Below are 26,061 nucleotides of genomic sequence, written 5' to 3'. Positions count from 1 at the left end.
TTCGCATCATAATGAATTCCAGGAACTCCCAATTGACAGGGTCGAAAGCCTTCTCAAGATCCAACTTGCATAGTAAGTCGGGTTCTCTATTTTTCCTTCTGGAGTCTACAAGTTCATTTGCCACTAAGGCAGCATCCAGTATCTGCCTACCTTCCACAAACGCATTCTGGGAGGACGAAACAGTCATGTCAAGTACCTTCTTAAATCTGTTGGAAAGCACTTTAGAAATAATCTTGTAAATGCTCCCCACGAGACTAATAGGCCTGTAGTCTCTGATACAAGATGCACCTTCTTTCTTAGGCACAATAGTAATAAAGGAAGCATTGATACTTCTCTCGAAAACACCATTCGCATGGAAGTATTCAATGGCTTCCATCAACTCCCCCTTGATGGCTTTAGAGAAAACACAAATTTCAGGGTACTATTCCTATTCTCTCAGTTAAGACTTACATCACTTGTACTATTCCTATTTATATGCTTCGAATATTTGGTACCTTTTCCTTATTCAATCTTATGATCGAGTATATTGGCACGTCAAATAGCAGGAAAGAAAGGAAGCAAGGGTCCATAGTAGCTTGTCCCATTTAATGTGTAGCATATTGCTGTTATGAATCTCATGTTCAAGCATATTAGAATGCCACAAAGTAGGAAAGACGAGGAAAGAAAGGGCCACTCCAGCAAAGTAGACCAAGTTCTCTACCTGTCCTTGTGATTTAAACTCATCATAGGGTCGAACAAGATTATCACCACTTATCACTCGAGGCAGCCTCCTTCGAAGGAGTTGATCTTCAGAAGCAATAGCAGATGCTATTTTCATTCTCATAGCATTGGCACCTTCAGTTGTTTTTGACAAAAGATCCAAGACACCACTAACAGGTTGAGCAGCAGCACCAATTAACCCTTTCCCCACACCCTGTACGAAACCTTCAACTCCTGAAGCTTTGGCACCTTCCAAGGGTTTGGTTAAAATTCCAGTGACACCTCGGAAGAGACCCTTTGCAAATGCTCCTCCACCTTCTCTAATAACATCACCAAAGTCCTCCACACCTTTGCTTTCCTGAAACAAAAAGAATAGACCAGAGAGAATGAATATCAACCAGAACTAAATTTCCACAACATAAATGTAAATTCAACATAGTAATGTAACATTTAGGAGGGACATTAACATTTCATGGAAGTGTTACAATGTCAATAAAGATGAAGACATGCACATTATAGAAAAGGTAAAGTTAAAGATTTAACAGTTTCTAAATTTCAGACAATTTAATATGACTTGTAAATTAGTGGTCGAATCACATTAATTGCTATTCAGTAGCATTGAAAGATTAAAGAAGTTTGACAGAGGAAAACCATATTAAAAGAGTCCTGCTCAATAACATGTTAATTCTTAGAGCACCATCTCACATGATTTCAATTGTAGCATTTTCTTGTTCCCAGGCATCCCTGTTTTTCTTGCAGCACCGCATGCACATCATAGATAAGGTAAAACCAAAGATTTACATTTTCTGAATTTTAGCAATTTTACATGACTTGTAAATCAATCATCGAATCACATTAATTGCTATGTTTTTGTTCTCATTGATCTGAGGGTCTATCAGAAACAACCTCCTTACCTCCTTACCTGCACAAGTAGGGGTAAGGTCTATGTACACACTACCCTCCCCAGACCCCACTTGTGGGATTACACTGGGCGTGTTGTTGTTTAACTGGACAGTGAAAACATGAGGAAAATCATGTAAAAAGAGCCCTGCTTTTAATATGATAAGTTCTGGTGCACCATCCCATTGATCAGAGTTCAATTGCAGCATTTTCTTATTCCGAGGCATTCCTGTTTTCGAACAAAATTTCCAAGAGCAAGAATGTATTTGGTACTTATTGCTGTTCAAGAGATAAAGTTCCATGCATCTTTAGCAAATTTCACAAAGAAAAGACATAAGAAAATAGAAAAAAGATGAGAGAAAAGTTAAGACATTGATGAACCTGTTTCTGTCGGCTTTGAATAAATTTCTTATCCATTGATAACGCAGCAACACCTTTACTCATGTGTCCAAGTGCGCTACTGGCATTGCCTAATATATCAAGACCAGACAGTAGCTGGAGAGGCTGGCTAAGAAGATCCTTCTTAATGTTCGCGATAGCACTACTAATCATAACACTATGCCTCATGCATACATTTTCCACAAATCTTTGGTTTATCCGGACCTGACATAATATGAAAAAGAAAATCACACAATCAGATTCAACTTAACAGCTAAGGTACAAAAGGGAGCCCAAAGATGACATGACCACTAAGTTAAGAAACAATCCGTACATAATGGTCCTAGTATTGAGAACAAAAAGAAATGACAACCATGCTAGCTGAACATTGAAGTGGTTGGTGACCAAGACTGAATTGTTACTAAGCGATTCATTTAAGTAAAGTAAATACATGAGCACATGAAACTCTTCTTGATTGCAGACTGCATATACGAAAAGGGTGCAGGTTTCTAATAAGAGAACTATCAAAGGTCCTAGCACTTAGAGAGGTCTCTCTCGTTTAGTATTTTTTTTTTTTTTTGGGTATAAGTTAGAGAGGTCCATCTTTATAAGTAGTTTTAAGCTACCTCAATAAGTGCATTAAGCTTCCTGATTGTAGATCCAGTGCTACTAAATGACCCCCAGAATTATAACCCCTAAAAACAGCAAACAAAAATTCAAATCTTGAGTTGAAGCACCAGAAAGTGCTTACAGTCATATTTTCAGTGTTTCCGAGCGCAGTCATCAGACTAGCCCAAAACCCTAGAACACCCACTGGCCTTTGTGTTGGGGACATGATCATAGAAACCTTCAAGCGGACCTCGGATATGTTGAGAACACTGTCAATAAGAAAAGGCCTTTTATTATAAAAGCTTAGGACATTTCAGAAACTAAATAATAGCATAATAAACGTGAACCTTTACCCAATCTGTATTATGGGATCAACAGAGACTGAAGTAGTTTCTGTATTGTACAATCGACTTAGATTGGTCTGCTGAATCATCCCATGCAGTCGCCAAATTATTGGCTCATGAATCTTAATTAGAAAGGCAGAATTTTCAGGTCCCTGAAAGAAATGTGCCCCCATGATATTAGCAATACTAAGCATAACAGAAATGAATATAAGGGAGCAGTCTTTTCATAAAAAAGGAATGGGTTCATCTACTAACTTGGAAACCTATGTATGGATATACACATAGATCTAATGATCCATTAGATTGCTGCGTCAGTGAAAATTTCAAAACATAATCGTTCTCTTGTCCAACTCTCTGCGGCCTGAAGAGTACTGGGGTTGGAGTTAAAGGCAATTGATTGTCCACTTGAATACCCCTCATTCTTACTTTTAACCTGAATAATAAAATCTCAGATCTGTTAAATCAGTAACTTCATAGATAAATAATGTAAGTTTAAACAGGAGTAAAATAGTATAGCATCCATCGCCTATATAGAAGGCACAAATATATTATTACCGGCTGACTCCAGACCCCAATCCTGTTGAATATGAGAGCACAAGATTCTGGACTGACAGATATAATATCTCTTCTGGTGTATGATCAATAACTGATAATCCAAGCTCTGCGACCTCAACAATGAAATGGAATTCACTCTCTGTGTTAGAAAGTGTTTGCTGAGACACAGAACTAGTTCCAGAAGAGTGTAATAAAGAAGGATTTCTATTCAAAATAGCGTAGGTTGCACTTTCAGGCATCCAATCACTGATTTTGACTACATTAACTTTCTCTTCTTTTTGGATAATGACATGTAAAGCTTTCTCAGGTCCTCCAGAGACATGGATGGGCTGATGATCACATATCTCATCAATATTATAAATCAGTGATGCTGCAGGATCAGATCCATCAATCAAGACCTCCAACAATCGTCTTCGACCAAGATCTTCCCAAGAAAAGGAAGCTGAGGCATTGGGAGGAAGAAACTTCCATGAATTATTAGCACCATCCACTTGCCGGAAACGTATAGGAAAGAACAATGAGCGGTTTTCAACCCTGTGAACACAAACAGTCAGTAATTTGGTAGAGAAGGTCATGACAGAATATTCCAAACTGATAATTTTAATGGCAGATGCTGAAAGTGAAGAGAGATAAAATGTTGGAAGAAGTGCGACTGGTCAATTCTAACGTCCTATATCCTGCCAGCCATTCCATAAATGACAATGGAAACTTATGTGATCTGAAAGAAGGAGAAACAGCAAGACCAAAAAGAATAACACGTCTCCTCATCCCAATGAATATTTAACTCATGAAATTTAAGAGCATAATGAATGAAGCAGCACCGAGGTGACTGATAGCATTACTTTAGAAGAATAGAAAGAGATGTTAAAAAGAACGAACAAGGAGACTTGGGATCTAGACAAGTATTGGGACGAAGTATGACTTCATAGCGTGAACTTTTTGTTCCGCTCCTCACTTCAACCTTGAGATGCATTAGGTTATCAGTGATCTGATCTTTCATGCAAATTGTTGCGGACACGCCGGCGTTGGCTGCAGGCACAACAGGGTGGTGCCTTATTGCACTGAAGGCAGACACAGCCTCTATATCAGCAACAATGAATGGGCTCTTTTTATTTTCTCAATTGCTTTCAGTGTAGGTATATGATCGGGACGACAGCTCTTCTAATCCATAGCTACCACTTCTATATCTCCAGTTCTAAAGTTGAAAGCATTTGCACCATATTTTCTCTAAACCAGATGACTAATTCAACAATTTATTTTTTTTGCATATGAACCAAAAACTATTACAGTTGAGAGGCCGATTTAATAAAAATGAAGGTTAAAGAAGGAAAAATAATCGGACCCAACAGGGTATCAAAAGCTATTGTTTGCTGTAACAAAAAGGATAAGCGAAAGAGAACATAAGAACATCTATCGAGATGAAACTGAGATCATCCAACCAAATACAATTTATCCAAGTTCCCCAAGAAGAGGAAAAAAAAAAGAGAGACAGGCTCTACCAGCCTTCGTATCTCTATCCACTGGAGATATTCTATCTCCAGCTTACAAAATGTAAGGATTTTCTAGCTCATCCAATATCAATGGTATTTAAGAAGACTATCATAGCGAAACCAAACATGCGGTGCTATTCCCACTAGAATGAAGTAATGACAGCACGAACACCTCAAACAGAATAAATTAACGAATCAAGGATTAAATGTCAAAACTCCAGAGAGAAGAAGCATCAGAATGCAAGTATGTGATAACAGTCAAACCTGTAAGGACTGGTGAAGGAATTGGGACGAAGTATGACTTCATAGCGTGAACTTTTTGTTCCGCTCCTCACTTCAACCTTGAGATGCATTAGGTTATCAGTGATCTGATCTTTCAAGCAAATACACATAACACCTTCACTATCAACACTAAATGGTGCACTCCAATCATATCCATCAAGCCGCAACTGAGAAAGAGAAATAAGAATGAATTAACAGATTAACTTTTATATTGAGGGAGACTATGACTAACAGCAAGGAGAATAATGTTGATTATATACCGACCTTTAAAAGTTCCACTTTACTAGACTGCCATGAAAAATGTTTTGGAGGATCTGAAGGATGAATCCATTCCACTGACTGAGAATCACACTGACGCAGGCACACACTACATCCAACCCTATTGATAAATAAGCTATGTGGTTGAAAATGGACAACCTGCAGATGGATCACTCATTCAGTATTAAATAGACATCTCGGTCGTTTCTTGCATTTGACATCTTCAAGAATCAGATACTTCAGAATACATGGATATCACATGTTTCGAATCAGCCCGTAAGTAGGGATATAAAAATACTTCCTGTGCACATCCTTCAAAGACTATCATTTCTGCACAATATTTCTCTTTTTCTCTTGATATCACGACTCCTAACAACTTGGTACCAAGAGTAAGTTTCGTATCATCCTGATGGTCCAAAGCTTGCTCTTCCGTAAGTTGGGAGTTAGGAATTTTCTAATATGATGCCTATTGTTGAGAAAATTTCACTGAAAGAAAATTTTACTCATATGTTGTCTTTCCTGTAAAGCCAAGTCCTACTTTTAACATAGCTTTTCTTTGACCTTTTCCTGACTTTAATTTAATACCCGAACTAACTAAGGGCTACAAATATCATTTTCTTTTAATAAATCCATAATTATATTAATATACAGTTATACAAAAACCTGGTGTTTGGCAAATGGGCTAGACATGTCATAGTAGTATGATCACAGCTGAAATGTTTTGGACTTTCCAAACATCATGATAAAACCTTAAAAGCTTTAGGAAGATGGCCATTTCTTATTTTTTATAAAAAGCATTTCATATTTCTCTTTCTGTCTGCTTTGGATAAGTAGGGATCTCACACTCAATGCTCAAGTCAGGTATTCCCTACTAGATCTGGCTGAGGAAATCTTTTTCCCTCTTTTCCTTAACGAGATTATTTTCATTTTATAAAAATTGAAGCTCATAGAACGAGGAGAAGTGACCAAATGAAGAAATCTCATACATGGGGGGATTAGCCAGCTAGTAGAAGAGGCCTACGTGCTGTAAATATATCTATACTATTATAAAAGTACGAATGTTAAAACACTAAATGTTGCATGACGAAAATATCCCTCAAAAATTGGGCCATCACTTAGATATTTCTGAGGTACTACCAGTTTCATCTTTTGGAGATTCAGTCACTCCAGCTCCACCACCTATAGCTCCAGTTCCTCCACATAATACAGTTCAACCTTCTGCAGCTCCACCACTCTTGACTTATCATCGTCGTCCACATCCAGCATCAGGCCCAGGTGATTCACGCCCCGCATAAGATTCTGCACCTACTGCGGACTTGTCTCATCTTAGTCAACCAATTGCACTCCGCAAAGGTGTACGATCCATACTTAATCCTAATCTCCACTATGTCGGTTTAAGTTATCATCGCCTGTCGTCACCTCATTATGCTTTTATATATTCTTTGTCCACTGTTTCTATTCCTAAGTCTACAGGTGAGGCACTATCTAATCCAAGATGGCGACATGCTATGATTGACGAGATGTCTGCTTTACATGCGAGTGGCACTTGGGAGCTTGTTCCTTTTCCTGCAGGTAAGTCTACTGTTGGTTGTCGTTAGGTTTATGCAGTCAAAGTCTGCCCGAATGGCCAGGTTGATCGGCTTAAGGCTCGTCTTGTTGCAAAAGGATATACTCCGATTTTTGGGCTTGATTATAGTGATACTATCTCTCCCGTGGCTAAAGTAGCATATGTACGTACGTCATTGGCCTCTTTATCAGTTAGACATTAAGAATGCTTTTCTTCACGGTGATCTTGAGAAAGAAGTTTATTTTTTTTTTTATAAGATAAATTGTATTAATCAAAAGGGAGAGAAAACTCCCGTATACAAGAAGGATACCAAAAAGTAGAGAATTTAATATCACAACTTGATTCTCTACAAAAGACGCCCAATCTTCTACATAAGTAGGGGCTATATGGCTGTACTAAAAAGCGATCAAAGATAAAAGACTATTCTTAAGATGTGAAAAAGGAGACTCAATCCCCTAAAAAATTCTCCTATTTCTCTCCCCAAACAGTCCACATGAGAGCTAACGGGGCGAACTTCCACGCCTTTTGCTTGCTTCTTCTATGGAAACCGGCCCAGCTATATAGCATTTCCTTTACAGTGTTTGGCATCACCCAGTGAACACCAAACAGATTCAGGATTGCCCTCCACAAGCCCGAGGACACAGGGCAATGCAACAGATCAACTTCTTCCCCTGAGCTTTTACACATGTAGTACCAACTAACAAGTGTAATTCCTCTCTTTCGCAAATTTTCAGCTGTCAAGATCACTCCCCTCACCGCTAGCCATGCAAAAAAGCATACCTTCGTGGGCGCCTTAGGAATCCAGATCGATGAGTATGAAAAAGTAGCCTCCTCTCTCACCAACATACTCTGGTAAAAGAACTTTACGGTGAACAAACCATCGCCACGCAACCCCCATCTCCAAGAATCGCAAGATGGATGGGGCCTGGCTTACCCGTATAGCAGTGCCAGCAAATTTTGGAGCTCCGCAATCTCCCAATCTTGCATGGTCCTTCTAAAAGAGAGGTCCCATACAACCTCCTTCATGCTCCTTGCGAATCTGTTGGACCATCCATTCCTTCTGGTTTGAAACTCTAAAGACGTGGGGGAAAGAGACCCTCAGAGTAGCCTCTCCACACTACCTGTGATTCCAAAAGCTGATTCTCCTTCCATCTCCCACCCTGTAAGTGATGTTGCCATAGAAAGCTTCCCAGTTCTTCATGATGCTCCTCCACATGCCACACCCGAACGGTGCTGTGATTGCCTTGGTCCTCCAACCCCTTCCGTGGAATCGTACTTTTCTACTATGACCTCCCTCCATAGAGCATTCTCTTCTACCCCGAATCTCCACAGCCACTTCCCCAGCAAAGCTCTGTTGAATACCCTAAGATCTTTTACTCCAAGACCACCCCACTTCTTTGGGGAAGTGACTGTCTGCCAATTCACTAAATGAAACTTTCTAGTTCCATCCGCCGCCTCCCAAAGAAAATTCCTTTGAAGCCGCTCCAGTTTTTCTGTGATGCTCACAGGAGCTTGCAACAGGGACAAGTAATAGGTAGGGATACTCGACAAAGTGCTTTTGATAAGCGCCCAATGGTAGTATCCTTATGCAAAGCGCCCAATGGTAGACCCAGGTAAGTAGTGGGAAGAGAGCCCAACTTACATCTGAGAACATGAGACAAAGCATCAATGTTAGCGACCTCACCCACCGGGAAAATCTCACACTTGCCGAGGTTGATTTTGAGTCCTGATACTATCCGGAACCACTGCAGGACCTGCTTCAGGCAGGTCAACTGGTCCATATCGACATCACAGAAAACCAAGGTGTCATCCGCAAAAAGCAAATGAGAGACTCTTCGGGCACTAAGCACCCCGATCGGAGCTGAGAATCCTCTCAAGAAGCCTCCACCCGCCGCACGATCCATCATTTTGCTCAGAACATCCATCACTAGAATGAATAACATGGGGAATAGGGGGTTATCTTGCATGAGACCCCTGGAGCTACCAAAGAAACCACACGGGCTACCATTAACCAGGACAGAGAATCTGACTGAGGAAATGCAGAACTTGATCCATCTTCTCCATCTTTCCCCAAACCCAATCCGCATCATAATGAAATCCAGGAACTCCCAATTGACATGGTCGAAAGCCTTCTCAAGGTCCAACTTGCACAGTAAGCTGGGTTCTCTATTTTTCCTTCTGGAGTCTACAAGTTCATCTGCCACCAAAGCAGCATCCAGGATCTGCCTACCTTCCACAAACGCATTCTGGGAGAACAAGACAGACACGTCAAGAACTTTCTTGAGTCTGTTGGATAGCACTTTAGAAATAATCTTGTAAATGCTCCCCACGAGACTGATAGGCCTGTAGTCTCTGATACAAGATGCGCCTTCTTTCTTAGGCACAATAGTGATAAAAAAAGTATTGATACTTCTCTCGAAAACACCGTTCACGTGAAAGTATTCAATGGCTTCCATCAACTCCCCCTTAATGGTGTCCCAACAAAGCTGGAAGAAGGCCAAGGAGAAACCATCAGGCCCGGGGGCCTTATCACCAGTACAACTCGACACAGCCTCGTGCACCTCCTCCTCCTCGAAAGCCCTTTCTAGCAACTCACTGTCTCCCTTCCCTATGTGGTTGAACTCTATCCCTCCCAAAGTAGGCCTCCAACTAACTTCCTCTTTGTATAAGTTCTCATAAAACCCCACTATCGCCCCTTTTACCTCCTCCTCTCCCTCAATCCTCACCCCGTCCACAATTAAGGACTCTATGAAGTTTCTCCTTCGATTTGCGACCGCAACCCTGTGGAAAAACTTGGTATTCGAATCCCCCTCCTTTAACCAGAGCAACTCACTGTCTCCCTTCCCTATGTGGTTGAACTCTATCCCTCCCAAAGTAGGCCTCCAACTAACTTCCTCTTTGTATAAGTTCTCATAAAACCCCACTATCGCCCCTTTTACCTCCTCCTCTCCCTCAATCCTCACCCCGTCCACAATTAAGGACTCTATGAAGTTTCTCCTTCGATTTGCGACCGCAACCCTGTGGAAAAACTTGGTATTCGAATCCCCCTCCTTTAACCAGAGCGCCCTCGATTTTTGCCGCCAACTAGTCTCCTGAGCTATTGTTAACTCGATTATTTCCCTCTTAACCTCTCCCAATCTTGCTTTCTCAGATTCATCTAGCTCCCTTGCCCCTTCCCCTCTCTCTAATTCCCCCAATTCATACACAAACTCCCTCATTTTAACCTCTACCCTCCCAAAACCCTCCTTATTCCACCTAATAATATCTCCCTTGAGCAATTTGAATTTCTTCGAAAGACGGAATGAAGGTGACCCTGATACCCCGTAGCTTGTCCACCATTATTTCACTTTGTCACCAAATCCTGACACTTTTAACCACATGTTCTCGAATCGGAAGGGAGCACGCACCCCCTCCCTCTGCATCCATCTAGCAAGATAGGCAAATGATCCGAAGTCAGCCTAGGTAAAGGAATCTGCAGCACATTCGGCACCAACTCATCCCAGGAAGGCGATATCAGAAATCTATCAAGTCTAGACCTTGAGTTAAAATCCTCCGCCCTAACCCAAGTAAACCTTTCCCCTGACAGAGGGAGATCAATGAGAAAGTGTTTATTGATGAAGTCATAAAACTCCTCCATGGCCCTCGAAATCAGATTACACCCTAATCTCTCCTCCGGAAATCTAATAGTGTTAAAGTCTCTCACTAGAACCTATGGAATATCCCATTCCCCCATAATATTGGCCAGTTCCTCCCAGAAAGACACCTTGGACCCTTCCCCTACCGGTCCGTACACTCCCCCAAATCCCCACTCCACCCCACTCACTCTATCTTTGACGAGAGCTGCTAAAGAAAAAACTCTCTTCTTAATCTCCTTTACCTCCAAGCTTTTATCATCCCACATAAGAGGAATGCCCCCGGCACTTCCCGCTGCTGGGACTCAGTCATATTTCACCCAACTACCTCCCCAGACACTTCTCACGATCACATCCGACAAAACTTCCATTTTGGTCTCCTGAAAATAAACTAGGTTGGCACCCCACTCCCTAACTCCCACTTTGATGATGGCCCTTTTGTTTGGGTCATTCATCCCCCTCACATTCCATGAAAGAATCTTAACTTCCATAAGTAACAATATCCCCCTTTTCCCCACCCCCCCAGCCGAGGTCCCTTTCTCCCTGTCACACACCCTTCTCTGGTACACCACTACATCCCCTAAATTATTTTACTTAGCACCTTTACCCAACTCCCTCCCTGCACCTTCATAAAAAGACTGTTGCTCAATCTCCCTCAACAGTTCTAGCACCTTATCTCCCTTCCATTCAAAACAAACACCTAAGAACTTCCCAAAGTTTAATAGTTTATCCTCCATCCAGAAGAACATATCCCCTTCTCCAATCCGTGACGAAATTGGACAGGCGTCTTCTGTATGTACCCTTTCCTTGCCCCTACCGGAGGAATACAAGACCATAATATTGCTAGCAATAGGAACTTTAGGTGCCGGGAGGATCTCACCATTTCCTTGAGAGGCACCTACCTCTGAAATAAATGCCTCGCTGCTATTAGAATGACCAGAAACGCCAACAGGGTATCGGGATGGAACCTTTGGCGGCATATTAATTGGTATTACTGGACCGCCACTGACATCAATTGGGGCAGGCGCAACAATCTCCCCAAGAGAAGGAGCTTGTAGTGTAACCTCAACATAGCTAAGCACAGGGGAGATGACGGGGCGATGGAGCTGGGTCCATCAGAGGAGGGAGGTCGTGGAATAACACCACCAGCTTTAGCTGGCGCTACCCCTGGATCAGCGGCCGAAGAGGGGCGCATGTCACTAGAGCTTGGTGAAGAAATACCACTGTGTGAAGCACCATTGGCAGAAAAAGGAGCGACTGCTCCCTTATGCTTAGGAGCCTTATCAGACGCAGGTTGATACAATCTGGGCCCCTTGGGGTCAATTCTAATAGAATTGGGAAAAGTTGTTGGGCCCATGTGTGGAGGCCCAGGCCTATACTTGTTGAGAACTTGCCCGGCCCTATGATAGTTATACGAGGACCGGCCCATTCTGCCTTTCCAGCCCGCATCACTAACCTAGGGGCATTCACGTCTTTTCCTCCCGATAAATTTTTGTCTTCTTCTCCCAAATTCAAACCCCCCGTCTCTTCTTGATCTAGCGTCTGATTCCAGCTTAGTCCACTGATCCGGTGAGCCCTCCCCTCCCTTCTATTTGACCTTCCCTTTTCTTCCGCCACTACCACAGGCATAAATATAGGGTGAAATTCAGGGCTCAACCAAACCCTGTAACTCAAGTAGCCATCTTCCATAACAGTGGAGACAGGGATTCTTCCCCCTTTCCTCACCACAATCCTCACTCGCGAGAGATCGTGTAGGCTGTAAGTGACATCAATAAAAACCCCACAGATTATCCCAATTTTCTTGAATACGTCAAGACACCAAAGATGCACCGGGAGACCCACCATGTTGACCACCAAAGTTTCCCGGGGAAACGAGGGTCGAGACACCTATCGTGCTCCACCCACCTGTCTAGCTTTAAGAAGTTCCAATCAAATCACTTGTTTCCTCTGACAAGAATTTCTGAAGCTTGAGACTCATCGACAAATCGAAAGAGATATTGTGTCTCCCCCAGTTGCGATATTTTCAGTCCGTCCTTGACGTTCCATACCTCTGCTGCCCAGTTCCTAACAGCCTCTGGAGAGCCAACCCATTTGGAGAAAGATCCAATCAGACAAGATTCCAAGAAATCCTTGCGCCTGAGGGTGTGCTCCTGAGACGGCAAGAAGTGCGGCTCCTGCCCTACGTCGAGCTTTCGATGGCATCTTCCCCCAAGTTCTAGGGCTGGCCAAGAGGCAGCTGTGATGAAAGACATGTTTTCCAGCTTTCTAGATTCTAAAGAGAAGTAGGATCTCTCTTTAGAGTCCATCATATCTAATTTCGGCTATCCCAAAATACTATTGTAACTCCGGTGCTGCATGATGCCGGAAAATTCATAGAATGTCGCCTGAATCTGAAGATTTTCGCCCGAAAATAAAAAGAAGCTTCTGATTTAGGAGGAACTGGGATGGGAATGTTCGGAATAGCCTCACGAAGAGGCTGTCTGAAGAAGAAGTATTGAGGTCTGGTCGGAGAAAGCCTTACCCGTCGCCGGAAAATAGTAAATAACGTCGGAATTTGGATGTTCTTGGATGGGAAGACTCGGAACAGCCTCGCGATGAGGCTGTCTGAAGGAGAAAAAGTGAGATCTGGCCGGGATATGCCGCACGCGCCAGCGTGTGGCTAAGAGGTCGCCAGAACTGGGCCGCGCATGAGTGGTTGTACGCCAGAGATTCTAGCTGGGTTTTGGTCGCGATAGGCTTGTCTCTTGGTGGGTGGTGGTGCGATCCTGAGAATAACCCATCAAGGTTTTCCGGTTGGGTTCCTTCATTGTTACTTGTTACGCCGGAGAACTAGCCTCTATCCTAACCAGAACTAGATCCAACTTAAAAGTCCCTTATAGTAGGAAGAAGTTTATATAGAGCAACCACCTGGTTTTGTTGCTCAGGGGGAGTTTAATGGTTGTGTGTGCAGATTGCGCAAGTCACTATATGGTTTGAAACAGTCCCCTCGAGCTTGGTTTGGTAAGTTCAACACAATTATTCAGGAGTTCGGCATGACTCGTAGTGAGGCTGATCACTCTGTGTTTTATCGGCATTCTGCTCCTAATCTGTGTATTTATCTAGTGGTTTATGTTGATGATATTGTTATTACTGACAATGATCAGGATGGTATTACTAATCTGAAGCAACATCTCTTTCAGCACTTCTAGACTAAGGATCTGGGCAGATTGAAGTATTTTCTAGGTATTGAGGTCGCTCAGTCTAGCTCAGGTATTATTATTTCACAGCGGAAGTATGCCTTAGACATTCTTGAGGAGACTGGAATGATAGGTTGCAGACCTATTGACTCTCCTATGGATCCGAATGCTAAGCTTCTGCCTGGACAGGGGGAGCCTCTTAGAGACCCTACGAGATATAGAAGGTTGGTTGGCAAATTGAATTACCTCACAGTGACTAGACCTGACATTTCTTTTTCAGTGAGTGTTGTAAGTCAGTTTATGGATTCTCCCTGTGATAGTCACTGGGATGCAGTTGTTCGCATTCTTCGGTATATAAAGTCAGCTCCAGGCAAAGGATTACTATTTGAGGATCGAGGTCATGAGCAGATTGTTGGGTACACAGATGCTAATTGGGCAGGATCACCTTTTGATAGACGTTCTACGTCTGGATATTGTGTTATAGTAGGAGGTAACTTGGTCTCGTGGAAGAGCAAGAAACAAAATGTAGTTGCTCGATCTAGCGCCGAAGCCGAATATCGAGTCATGGCTATAGCGACGTGTGAGTTAGTTTGGGTCAAGCAGTTGCTCAAGGAGTTAAAGTTCGGAGAAATCAGCAAGATGGAACTAGTGTGTGATAACCAAGCTGCTCTTCATGTTGAGTCAAATCCGGTGTTCCATGAGAGGACTAAACACATTGAGATCGACTATCACTTTGTCAGAGAAAAAATACTTTCAGAAGATATTGTAACAAAGTTTGTAAAGTCGAATGATCAACCAGCAAATATTTTCACTAAGTCTCTTACTGGTTCTCGTATTAGCTACATGTGTAACAAGCTCAGTACATATGATGTGTATGCACCGACTTGAGGGAGCTCAGTACATATGATGTGTATGCACCGACTTGAGGGGGAGTGTTAGTTTACAGATATGTATAGTGTAGTCTTGTCCCACATTGGAAGAGGAGTAATATCTCCTTGTAGTGTATAGCTATAAATAGGGACCTCTTGTATTGTATTTATAATCTAATATCATATAACCTATTTTCTCCCGTGCTTTCTCACATTGACCATAATGTTTTATTCACATTATGCTGGGAAGAATTCAGCACAAATTCAAATTCCTTTTAAGGGGACAAATCTACATAGCTAACTCTCAAACAAATACCAATCATTGAATCCTATGTCAATTTGCTGCTTCATTCTGCTTTTTTAGCTTCTTGTCCGCATGTATTACTTTTACAGAGGTTAGATGTTAAAACTTTGCATATTTATTTCAAGATTTCTTTTTTAAGTCTAAAGGATGTTTATCTATTTTTGTTGTTCTTTGCATAAAGATGGTTTTAGAAGGAAAAAAAAAACTAATCTACTGTTTCTTGTGTTTATAAATTTTTTTTGGTTCGTGTTACTATTGTTTAAAGATGATTTTCAGAAAAATATTAATCAACTATGTTTTGTTATTCATATTTTTCCTTTTGTTTATATACATTGATGGTTTAAATTGTATAAAGCTGAGAAATTCGATTTTACATGTGAGGTTTTTATTGTAACCTTTAAAGATGATTAATATTTTTTTCCACAATAATCACAAAGTGGACAATATTGGCATCAGGATTCAATTGCAGTTGTAATACAATTCTTGAAGAAAATAATGTTAGATAATTTTATTACTCAAAGGTTCTCCTATGTGGCAGTTTTTGTTGGCAGGCGTGCAGGCTGCAGGGTAATAAGATCACAGGCTGTTTGAAGAACAACCTAACACAAACTATGTCTCCCACTTTATTGCGTTCTTTAACTTATTTTACAACTTAAATTGTATAACTTTGCAATTTTAGAATATTTAATTCCATTTTGTGCTTTAATGTATCGAAAATTTATTGATGAGTTGGTTAAATTAATTAATTTTAGGAAACTAATTATTGAACTTAAACAATTATATCTATAATTCCTATGGAGTTGAAAGTTAATTATTTATTATACGCGTTTTGTGATATTGATATACGATATTCGTGCAACGCACGAACATAGAGACTAGCATTAATAGAAATGCATTTACTCGATGTAGTTGTATATCAAGTGCATGATACATGACTACTCAAATAAGCTTCTATATCCATAGGGGAAAGCTCCATCAACTCTCCAATCAAACAAGTGTTTTACTTCCGGCTCTAAAGAATCATCTTACCTTTTTGAGCTCCAATATGGTCTTCCTATCCATTCAAATTATTCTATCCATATGATAGATAAGATATCCATAATGTGGGACAATTTCTTATGTATTGCTTTAGCAATCCATCATCATTGGATCCTATGATCTCTCCATTCTCTAATTCTATTTTTCTCATTGCTCTGTGGTTTTGTTACTTGTAGTCTACCTTTATTCTCAGTGTCATATAATCTCCTGTACCCTTGTAGTTCTTTTGTTGCTTCACTATAAACTGTTCTTCTCCATAACTCAACAGTTGGAGCTGGTGAAATAGTTTCACGAAGGATGAGATGCTTGCCATCAGAGAAATTCAGAGAATTCAGTTCTCTTTGGAGAAACCTGATCACAGCTGATGCTGGCAATTTTCTTTTAACTTTTATTCCTATGGCTTTTATTTAGAAATTAAAATATTTTTTACTAGAAAAAAATCATGGAGGGTTTGTGGGATAATTACTGTGGCTTTTATTTAGAAGTTAAAATTCTCTCTACTAGAAAAAAAAATCATGGAGGGTTTGTGGGCTAATTACTTAGAGGCTCTCTCAAGTAGCTGAGGGATCATTTAGCAGCCAAAAATCTTTCTTTGATAATGTAATGCTAGAAAATAATGTGTATCATGGGTTTCCAGTGACATCTGAAAGATCAAAACTATGTTTTGTGGAAGGTCTAGGAAAAGCAAGACGAAATTAAGAATTATTACATTAAATGCAACATCAGAATACGTAAAGAAGCAGATTATGACAGAATGATTTTGAAGCATATGTTGCAACTTCCAAGACTTCAGTTTAGAACATTCACATCCAATAATTTTGCCTATGATTTTATTATTGAATAAAAGTATTCCGTGACAGGACTAAACCACATTGAAGCCCTTCTCTACAAGAAAAATTCATCAAGAACTTTGAACTTCGCATAGAATTTCTAGACTGGTTTCCTTATATGATTGGGCTAGCTGAAATACATTTATGACAAAGTTGGTTAAATGACATGCATTTTGAAAACAATTTGGCAGGACAAATAACAAGCAGTCTATTCACCACTAAGCACCATTCAACATGACAAGGAGTGGCGACAATTAAGAATACCTTTGTTCTGTCTGAAGTCATGCGCAGTACCACCGAAAGCTTGTAATAAAATCCATCCGCACCAAAGGCCTTGACGTCAACACGTTGCTGCAGGAAAGCCAAGTTTAATGAGAGTCGTAATTTTAGCCATTGTGAATCACCCAAAATTTATCCATGTTACCTTCTTTTCCAGCTCAAGAAGAGATATCCCAGAACTGAAGTTCTCAGAATTTTGAAGAGCGACAGCAATGCCCACCCGTGATGAAAGATAGGCATCATTACGCGATGAAAACAGCATGACACCACCGCGGCCAACATAGTGTTGTGGAGAAAGCATGCTGGGTGTTGGACTGGAATCTTCAATAACTTCAAGTACTTGAATGTTTTTCCTTGCACCTATCTGTCTACTGAGCACTGAAGTAGGGGGAGTTTTCAATGCTAGTTTAGCTGATTTAACAGCTCTGGAAAGTGAAAGTGAATCTACATCTGAGCTTTCCAATGGCTCAAATTCCACAACTTGATAAGACAAAAACAAGAATGAGTCATTGCTAATCCAATATGGAACAAAGAACCGTATGGTTTTAGGAGCAGCAGTAGTTCCTCCCATGTCACGTTCAACACTAATCCGCAACCTCCTGTACAAGGCATGATTCCATACAAACTAGTATCACATATAGTCTCCGCAAACAGATAATTACAGAGAAAAATCATGGTGTGCCATGTGCGTGCGTGCACGCGCAGGAGCATATACAAACGCACAAAGAGACCTATTTTCCACTTGGCATAGAAACATAGCTTTTTCCGTATAAATTAAATTTTTGTAAGAAATCAGCTCTTGTGTGATGAAGTGGAGGCTCGCTTCCGGTGTCTTGTGTGATAAGAATGTGCCGCTGAAACTTAAAGGTAAGTTCTGCAAGGTAGTAGTTAGACCGACTATGTTGTATGGAGCAGAGTGTTGGCCTGTCAAGAACTATCATCTCCAGAAGATGAAAGTAGCTGAAATGAGGATGTTAAGATGAATGTGTGGGCATACCAGGTTAGATAAGATTAGGAATTAAGTTATTCGGGATAAGGTGGGAGTGACCCTTGTGGAGTATAAGATGTGGGAGGCAAGGTTGAGATGGTTCAGGCATGTTAGGGGGAGAAGTATAGAAGCCCCAGTTAGAAGGTGTGGGAGGTTAGCCCTGGTGGGTAACAGGAAGGGTAGAGGTAGGCCTAAGAAATCTTGGGGAGAGGTGATTAGGCGGGACATGGCGCAGCTGGAACTGACCGAGGACATGGCCCTAGATAGGAGGGTGTGGAGGTCGAAGATTAGGGTAGAAGGCTAGTAGGTAGTCGAGCGTTTCTCTTTGTCTTACTCAGTTCGCTAGCATTAGTGTTAGTATGATATGCTTTTATTCATAGATTGCTATTACTACCTAGAGTTTAACTGCTTTTTTTGGTTTCGGTCTTTTTATCTTGGTGTTGTTCCTACTTGTTGCCATTACTTTTTTTCCATCCTTTTTCCAGCCGAGGTTCTATCGGAAACAACCTCTCTGCTCTTCCAGGGTGGGGGTAAGGTTGCATACATCTTACCCTCCCCAAACTCCACTTGTGAAAAATCACTGGGTTGTTGTTGTTTTAAAAATGCAGCTCTTGTGTAATGGAAAGACTGAGGTCTAGCTTGGTAACTCCTGAAACAAGATTGAAAACCACCAAATGGAACCATCCATCTCCCACTCACAGAGGAAGAGAAAGGGAGGAAACCGAAAGGCACAAGATTACCACACATGCACCTTACAGGCAATAAGTGAGAAGCACATTGATAAAACTCCTCGTCAGACTACTAAGATCATATGCGAATTATTTTTCTTAAAGGTCATTAGGAGAACAAAAAATCTCATTGACAACTACTAATTTAGATTAGACATTTGATAGTGCAAGGAATGTCAAACCGGACTTTTCCATTGGACTATATTGCATGGATGTGTATCGCATATGATAGTTTCGAGAATAAAGAAAGAATATTTTCTTATTCAAACCCAAAACTTTTAATAAACATAGATAATACATTTCAAACTTTTGTTGTCATAGAGTTAGCATCCCATATTAGTTGAGGGAATGAGTTGTGGCCTCCTTATATGGTCTCGGACAATCTTCTACCCATGAGCTAGTTTTTGAAATCAAGGTAGCCCAATGTCCATTTTCTAAATAATTTTCAAAACTAGGAAAATCACTATTTTGTAGGCTCTTTTGATTTCTAGGCCAGAATGTTTTCTTTTGATTAACAACAACAACAACAACAACAATAATACTAAGAATAATAATAACAATATTATTATTATTATTATTATTATTATTATTATTATTAGTAATAGTAATTTAAAGTAGTTATTAATAAGACTAAAAAAGAGTTGTTTACATTTATTGCTGTTCTTACTTTGCTTTCTGCCTATATAGTTTTGCATTAGGGTGGGCTTTATGCTTTGGCACACTTCTTTGATAAAATTGTTAATGGGCCTTGTATTTTATGAAAGAATTTGCCAGAGTTTATCCAATGGGAATAATTTGACAGAGCACCATGCTAAACTTTCTATCTAATTATTTTGTTGTCAATAGATTTCTCGCTGCATCCTATCGTAAATGAAGTATTATTATAATTGCTACAGTGTATAATTATTTTAGAGCTGAATGACACAAAGCATTAATATAGCCAAACCCCAAGTAACTCCGGTTTGGGGTAAAATTAATTCATTGATGTATTTATTTGTTTGTTTGTTTCAATTATTTTTCTAAGTTCTATATTGATGGCCATTTTTGCTGGTGGCCAACTTTGAACACCAAAAAAAAAAAAAAAAAAAAGAGCACAGTGAGGATGTTGCTCAATGAGCCATTTCTTGGTGCATATACTTCTACGTCAAGCAATACAAACCTTTTCCTTTGTTGGTGAACCATAGAAAATGAAGAAGCATGATTGTTACTCGTAAGATCCAAGATGAGTACGGGGTCCTGTTTGCATAAAGGAAAAAAGCTGATCAGAGCAGGTCTACTAACAAAAAACTTTTCTTGCAATGTAAAAATGCTATGTACATGTGTGTGTCGGTGTGGGGACACCCATATGATATCCAGAAGCATAAATATGAAAATATTTACTCCAGGAACAACTACCTTTTCCATAAACCAACCACCTTGAACAAATAACATCAGATATATAGGATTGCGCACATCCGCAGAATATATATGCACGGTCTCCCGGGATGACATAAAACCCCGATGTCGCTCTACAGTGTTGCCATCTTTCAGTTTTTCCCAGATCGTGAAGTCAGCTCCACAAGGAAGCCGATTCTCCAATTTCAAGGGAGAACTAATTGATAGTTTCCAATCATAAACTGGGGCATTTAGCTCTGTGTGAAGAACAGAGGCATCTGTACCAACACAGAGCCAAAGCTGTTTACCACTGCCACCAGGACAACATAAAAGTAGATCCATTTTCTCAAGCTGGTTTAGCTTCAGTGCAGAAATAGGTATTTTGTTTCCCTGCCTTGCAGTATTTTGTCGAGAAAGTGCACTGCTTTCGATAGATGTTTGGTCCTTACCCAAGCCAAAGACAGAGCCCACAGCAATAGGACGACCCCACGAATAAGGAGTCTGAGAATAACCAAGGCATGGACGAACTTGTAAACAGTGGTTAGAGTCCTTGGACATGCATCTCCAAGGTAAGATAGCCGAAGAACCAGGACTAGTAACAATGTGATCTGTGTTATTTGCACCCCTCTCCTTAACTTGCTGCCTTGTACGAGTCCAACGTCTTCGACGAACAGTATTGTGAGCTGACTTTGTGCTACACTTGGAAGAATTTGGTGGCCACTTCAAGGTTTGAAAATCAGGTCCATATGCCCATCCATCAATGTTAACAAACTGAGATTTGTCAACCGTCCAAGACGATATCCATTTCCATCCAGGAGGTAGGGTAGGTTCAAAAAAGTCCTTTCACAATAAAAGAGGAAAGGTCAACAAAAGCTAATCAACATCAACTATTTTAAAAGCAGAAGTCAGGTAATACCCACATTTGAGGAATAGGCATAATCCCTAGTGCTCCACCGCCCTGGGTCATTTCCACCAGAAACTGGATGATTGCGTTGATTCTCAAAAATCTCCTCAACAAATATGCTATAATTTCTACCTTCTGAAGACAGATCCTGAGTATGAATCATGGACTCATGACATGATGAAATATCCAATGTGATATCTGAATCATTCGTAACTGTAGCGAGTGCCCGGAAAATTATGTGCTTTTTTCCATTTTTGGTGACAACCTCTAAAGCCACAAAATCATCTCCCAATGTTTTGGTGACCACTGATAGCGGTAGGAAGGAGCGGATGCTCTCCCATGGACCTTTAGGTGTAAGTCCTACCCAAAACCCTGTATCACTAGCACCACTCTTTTCTCCCTCGTCATTTTCAAAGTTTAATACGATTTTCTTCTCAAAGTACAACGTTGAGACAAAAAGGCAGCCACAAGAATTTGTCTCATTACTGTTAAGTTGGCCCTGGAAATCATATTGATATGAGCACAGAAAGATGTAATATTGTCACAATAAAATTTCCAAAATTACAGAAACAGAAAAGAACCAAGATGAAAGACGCGGCAGTGCAACTAACCCTTCTTCTTAAAGGATAACATCCAAAGTTTTCAACGTCAGACACTTGATGCAGCATTCTGAGTGAAGCAACCTTCTTTAGAATACTTGGACCATGTGCGACGGAAAAGGACGATGCGCCAACAACCTCACCTGCATTGAAATTATGCAATGACAAATTTTAGAATCAATTAATCGAACGAATTCCATTTAATAAAACCAAACTCCAGCCTCGCTGATCTGTTTTTAGAGGAAGTCAAATAACTCTAACTTCTCGTAGACCAAGAAATGATATTGATAAGAGATGGAGTAGAATGAGGGAGGCTAAGGTACACTGAAGTGATAAAACTAGCTAATAAAAGAAAAGTAAAACTCCAAATCATGAGACTAAGAAATTTGAAGTTCCGCAAACTACAGCATTTATGATGAACAATCCTTCAGAACAGAAGAAACTTCCTTCAATATTATTTTTTTTGGAGATGGAAGAAACTTCCTTCATTTTCAGTTAAGCTATAGCTAAACAAAATTGCAAAGAAAAGCTTTTTCCCTTCCAATTTCCATACAAAAATCAGAAAGCTGTAACAGTGACTAATTTCTTTGGCATGCATTTTGAGACAGAAAATTGAAATACAAACCAAGAGATACACCATTTATGTAACCGAAAGTATAATATCAATACGGGGAGAATAATTTAAGATTGTAATTTTTCATTTTCCTTAACAAATAAACAGATTAGGAGTTTATAAGGAAGAACAATATGCTTTAAAGCACCAAGTTACCTTTTCCGGCCTTTGCAGAAAGGTTTGTCACCTCCACTTCCAGCTTTGCCAGCCCCTATAAGAAAATGGAAGGTTGATTTTAAGAATGGAAAATGCTTATTGGATGTGCTGAAAGAAATGTAATGCTCCCAGTAACTATAACTTCCACCACAGGTGGAGGATTTGGACTGAGAAAAGATTGAGAATGTTTCCAAGTAGGCGAATGTCTTCATGTAATCATGTTATTCATGGGATAAAGCAGGTTTTTGGCCATTCTGTTTAAGAGTTAAGACTACCTTATGGTGTTCAAGAATAGCCTTAAAAGACATCCAAAGATATGGGAAAGCTCTACTGGTACTATGTATCATCCATACTCATTTACTGACACGTTGTTCTCGCCCTCCTACTCTTATTTCTGTTTCATTACAAAGTTTATGCAACTGGGGAAAAAAGAGTGCCTACAAGTACACATCTCTCTTAATCCATTCAGCCAATTACCTTCAAAGGAACTTCAAATATGAAGAGTTCATTCCATTTAGCGGTGCCTTCATCCACGTTATTTTTTCTAGCAATTACTGGCTTCACACATTTCGTCCTTGCACTCTGAGGAAAAAGCTTTTGTTGATTTGAATCCTGATTCTCCACAACCAAGCGCAAAGCGCAGAAGAAGTTATGGCTATTGCCGTCATCATTGACAGGCAGACCCTGTTAGAGAGAGAAATAAAATGAGAACCTCATGAGCAACTAAGGTTCAATGACAGCAAACCCCACTAATAGAAATCAGTATGTCAACCACCTTGGCTTCAACTATCTGAACAGCAGCATAACGTCGAGGTTCCCTTGACTCATTGGCAACATTTAATCTGTCAGAATGCCTTGTAGGTGGAATCCATACAGAAACAGAATTATCAAGAGGTAGTAACTCAAATACATCTGAGTTTTGCTCAACTTTTTTCAGGTACATATCACACCCAAGTTTATTTTCGACCACCACCGTCCGAAAGTCGTCGTCATCCAGTGCCACAAAACTAGTATTATCTTGATGTGCATCCCCAGAACGAGCTTCCTGCAGAAGCAAGAAATAATCAGAAACATACCAACAGTAACTGAAGCGTATCTTGAGCATCACACAATCACCTTAATCTTAATTGCTTTCTTTTCCAGTTCTCTCTGCTTTCGCCATGACTCGACAGCTTGCCCCAATACATCAATATTTGCTGCACTCAGATTTATGTTCAAAATGCTGGTTGCTGCAACTCTTACCCTTGTACCAACTCTTGAAGGCGGATGTAAATTGGTCTCATAAGTCTCAAACCTGCAAAATGAAGAATAACAGATGTGGTAAAGCAGCAACAACAGAAGAAAATGTGTCAACATAGTAACAAATGACAATGGGTGCATGGTGAAAGATATTACTTAAATATTCCATCAAAAGACTCAACAAGTGGCTCCCACGCTTCTAATTGCGTGTTGAAGGTGGAAGCAGCCATTGAAGAAATGAGAACAGCATTCATTGCTTCTAGTCGCCCATGTGTTGCAAGCTTAATATTAGTGATTGTTGCATCAAAAAGAGGTGTTACCTGAAAATACAATAAATGCACAAATAAATAGCCAAAAATGGAGAAAAATCATATAAGCTAACAGAGTTTCTTAGGGCTACAGACCATTCCGCATAAGCTGTCCAATAGAGTCACAGAAAAGCATCTGATTTTCATGTCAGCTGTTATGTTGTCCCTTGTCTTTGGCTTCACTGAATCACCAAGAGTAAATGCCAATCTACTGGAAGGTTTTTTCAGATCAGAGCGTGCAAGGAAAGTGCAAGCCTGTAATGCAGTACAGAACTATTGTGTGGTCAAGGAACGTAAACAGCAAGTCAAGGAAGTATAAGCCACTCTGGATTTACACATTCCAGGGGAAAATAGAGCAACAATGCAACAGATACTACAATTGAGGATGATTAAGATAAAATAATAAAAGGGCACATGCAGAAGATAATAACTCTGACCTGATTGTCAACTTTCCAAATGCTCCAGCACTGAAAAGCTCTGGAGCCTGAAGATCTTGAAATGGGCATCTCAAGAACATTAGCTTGACTAACAAGATCCATCCTTGGGCAGCAAAAATAATCCAGATCAGGTGCTTCATTGCTACGTGTCACTACACAACCCAAAGCAGCATAACCAGGAGGAGCAACTGGGTACCAGAAGAAAGCTTCCTCCAGTCCCTTGCCCGCAATATGAGCAACTTTTGTAAATTGCACAGGCTTTGCAGAAAGTTCAGGGTTGTCAGCCTTAAAGATTATACCAAGGGGAGGTGGTTCTAAGCTGAAGCAAAGGAATCATCCCACATGTCAAACAAGATGTACTGGTGTAAAGCAGGCAAAGTAGAATCAAGGAAAGCAAAATAAACAACTAACCCTTCGGTAATACAGTCCCCCAGTACTGCATAACAAGGACGTCTTATAGGTCTCCATATAGAGACTGCAGGGCGAAGATCACTACCCCTGTCCCACCAGATCCGCTCAAAGTTTGGAGTTGAAATATAACAAGAGGTTGCTTTAGAAATCGATCTGATAATGTCCCATCCTGATGAAGTTGCACTCTGTTTACTTGTCTGGAGATGCAGGTGCTCGCTCTCACTAGTTAAATCTATAGTAGGTACTTTTAAGGAAGAATTATACCAACTTGAGCTCAGAAGAAGAAGATTATTCAGATCAAAACAACAGCTTTTATGAGGATGACTACTAGATGGATGGGCATAGAATGACCCAAGAGCATTATCCAAACGCCAAATACTGAAACCTGAGGTGAATGCAGTATTAGCAGCAATGCTGAAGATACATTCCAAAAGCATCGTTGATGTTACCAAATCAGAACGTATGCAATGAACTATGTGATTAGGAGGTGGTTGTGTTCCTACATGAGCAACACAACCCATTGTGACATATCCAGGCGGTGCAATAGGCAGCCAAAGAGAACAATCATCAGCATCTTGTGCCTCCTCAGATTCTTGAATATCAGAAAATAAACCTATCAGCCTGAAACCAAGGGGCTTCCTAACACGCCCATATGTATTGCTCACAGCGACAACAGCTTGTGACGGAGGATTTGGTCTGACATGAGTGAAATGATCATGCATTAGGCAAGACATTTAGATTCTTCAAGCAAAAAACAAACATAATTATTGCTTAAATATTGCTTCTATGTCCAATAACATGTTCTTTGAAAAGACAACAATACCCGAACTTATATGGCACAAGAATACCGAAGAAAAACTACGTCAACCAAAAAGCTACTACGTTTCATAAAGGTGTTAAAAGTTCAAATAATGACAGTTGAACTGAAATTGAACTTGTAATGACTACAAAGATACTTCAGAGCATATGGATGGAGGAAACATTGAATAAACAAAATTTACAGTTTACAACCATACATCTTGCTGAAGGTTCATTGTTTGATCCTAGACTACAAGCAATGGAGAACCAGCAGCAAAATTAAGCACCACGGTGAA

At 40.4% G+C, this 26,061-nt stretch overlaps 1 protein-coding gene across 1 annotated transcript in view; it reads right to left on the bottom strand.

The window, feature by feature from the left end:
- LOC104120739 (uncharacterized) overlaps positions 1–26,061 on the bottom strand; it is a 105,173-nt gene that overhangs the window by 4,478 nt on the left and 74,634 nt on the right. The window contains exons 39-60 of the mRNA XM_070179739.1: positions 24,968–25,663; positions 24,557–24,875; positions 24,216–24,374; positions 23,968–24,131; positions 23,689–23,866; positions 23,348–23,617; positions 23,050–23,256; positions 22,573–22,627; positions 21,816–21,946; positions 21,221–21,703; positions 20,322–21,140; positions 20,086–20,162; positions 17,356–17,809; positions 17,196–17,282; positions 5,522–5,674; positions 5,240–5,424; positions 3,486–4,019; positions 3,186–3,363; positions 2,940–3,082; positions 2,729–2,855; positions 1,981–2,202; positions 701–1,057 (exon numbers count right to left, since the gene is read on the bottom strand). Of these exons, the coding sequence (XP_070035840.1) occupies positions 701–1,057; positions 1,981–2,202; positions 2,729–2,855; positions 2,940–3,082; positions 3,186–3,363; positions 3,486–4,019; positions 5,240–5,424; positions 5,522–5,674; positions 17,196–17,282; positions 17,356–17,809; positions 20,086–20,162; positions 20,322–21,140; positions 21,221–21,703; positions 21,816–21,946; positions 22,573–22,627; positions 23,050–23,256; positions 23,348–23,617; positions 23,689–23,866; positions 23,968–24,131; positions 24,216–24,374; positions 24,557–24,875; positions 24,968–25,663 (5,998 nt within the window). The remainder of the gene's footprint in view (positions 1–700; positions 1,058–1,980; positions 2,203–2,728; positions 2,856–2,939; positions 3,083–3,185; positions 3,364–3,485; positions 4,020–5,239; positions 5,425–5,521; positions 5,675–17,195; positions 17,283–17,355; positions 17,810–20,085; positions 20,163–20,321; positions 21,141–21,220; positions 21,704–21,815; positions 21,947–22,572; positions 22,628–23,049; positions 23,257–23,347; positions 23,618–23,688; positions 23,867–23,967; positions 24,132–24,215; positions 24,375–24,556; positions 24,876–24,967; positions 25,664–26,061) is intronic.

Source organism: Nicotiana tomentosiformis, chromosome 7 (genome assembly GCF_000390325.3).
Source record: "Nicotiana tomentosiformis chromosome 7, ASM39032v3, whole genome shotgun sequence".
In the NCBI taxonomy this organism is placed as follows: Eukaryota; Viridiplantae; Streptophyta; class Magnoliopsida; order Solanales; family Solanaceae; genus Nicotiana; species Nicotiana tomentosiformis.
This window is presented reverse-complemented; position numbering and strand designations above follow the sequence as displayed.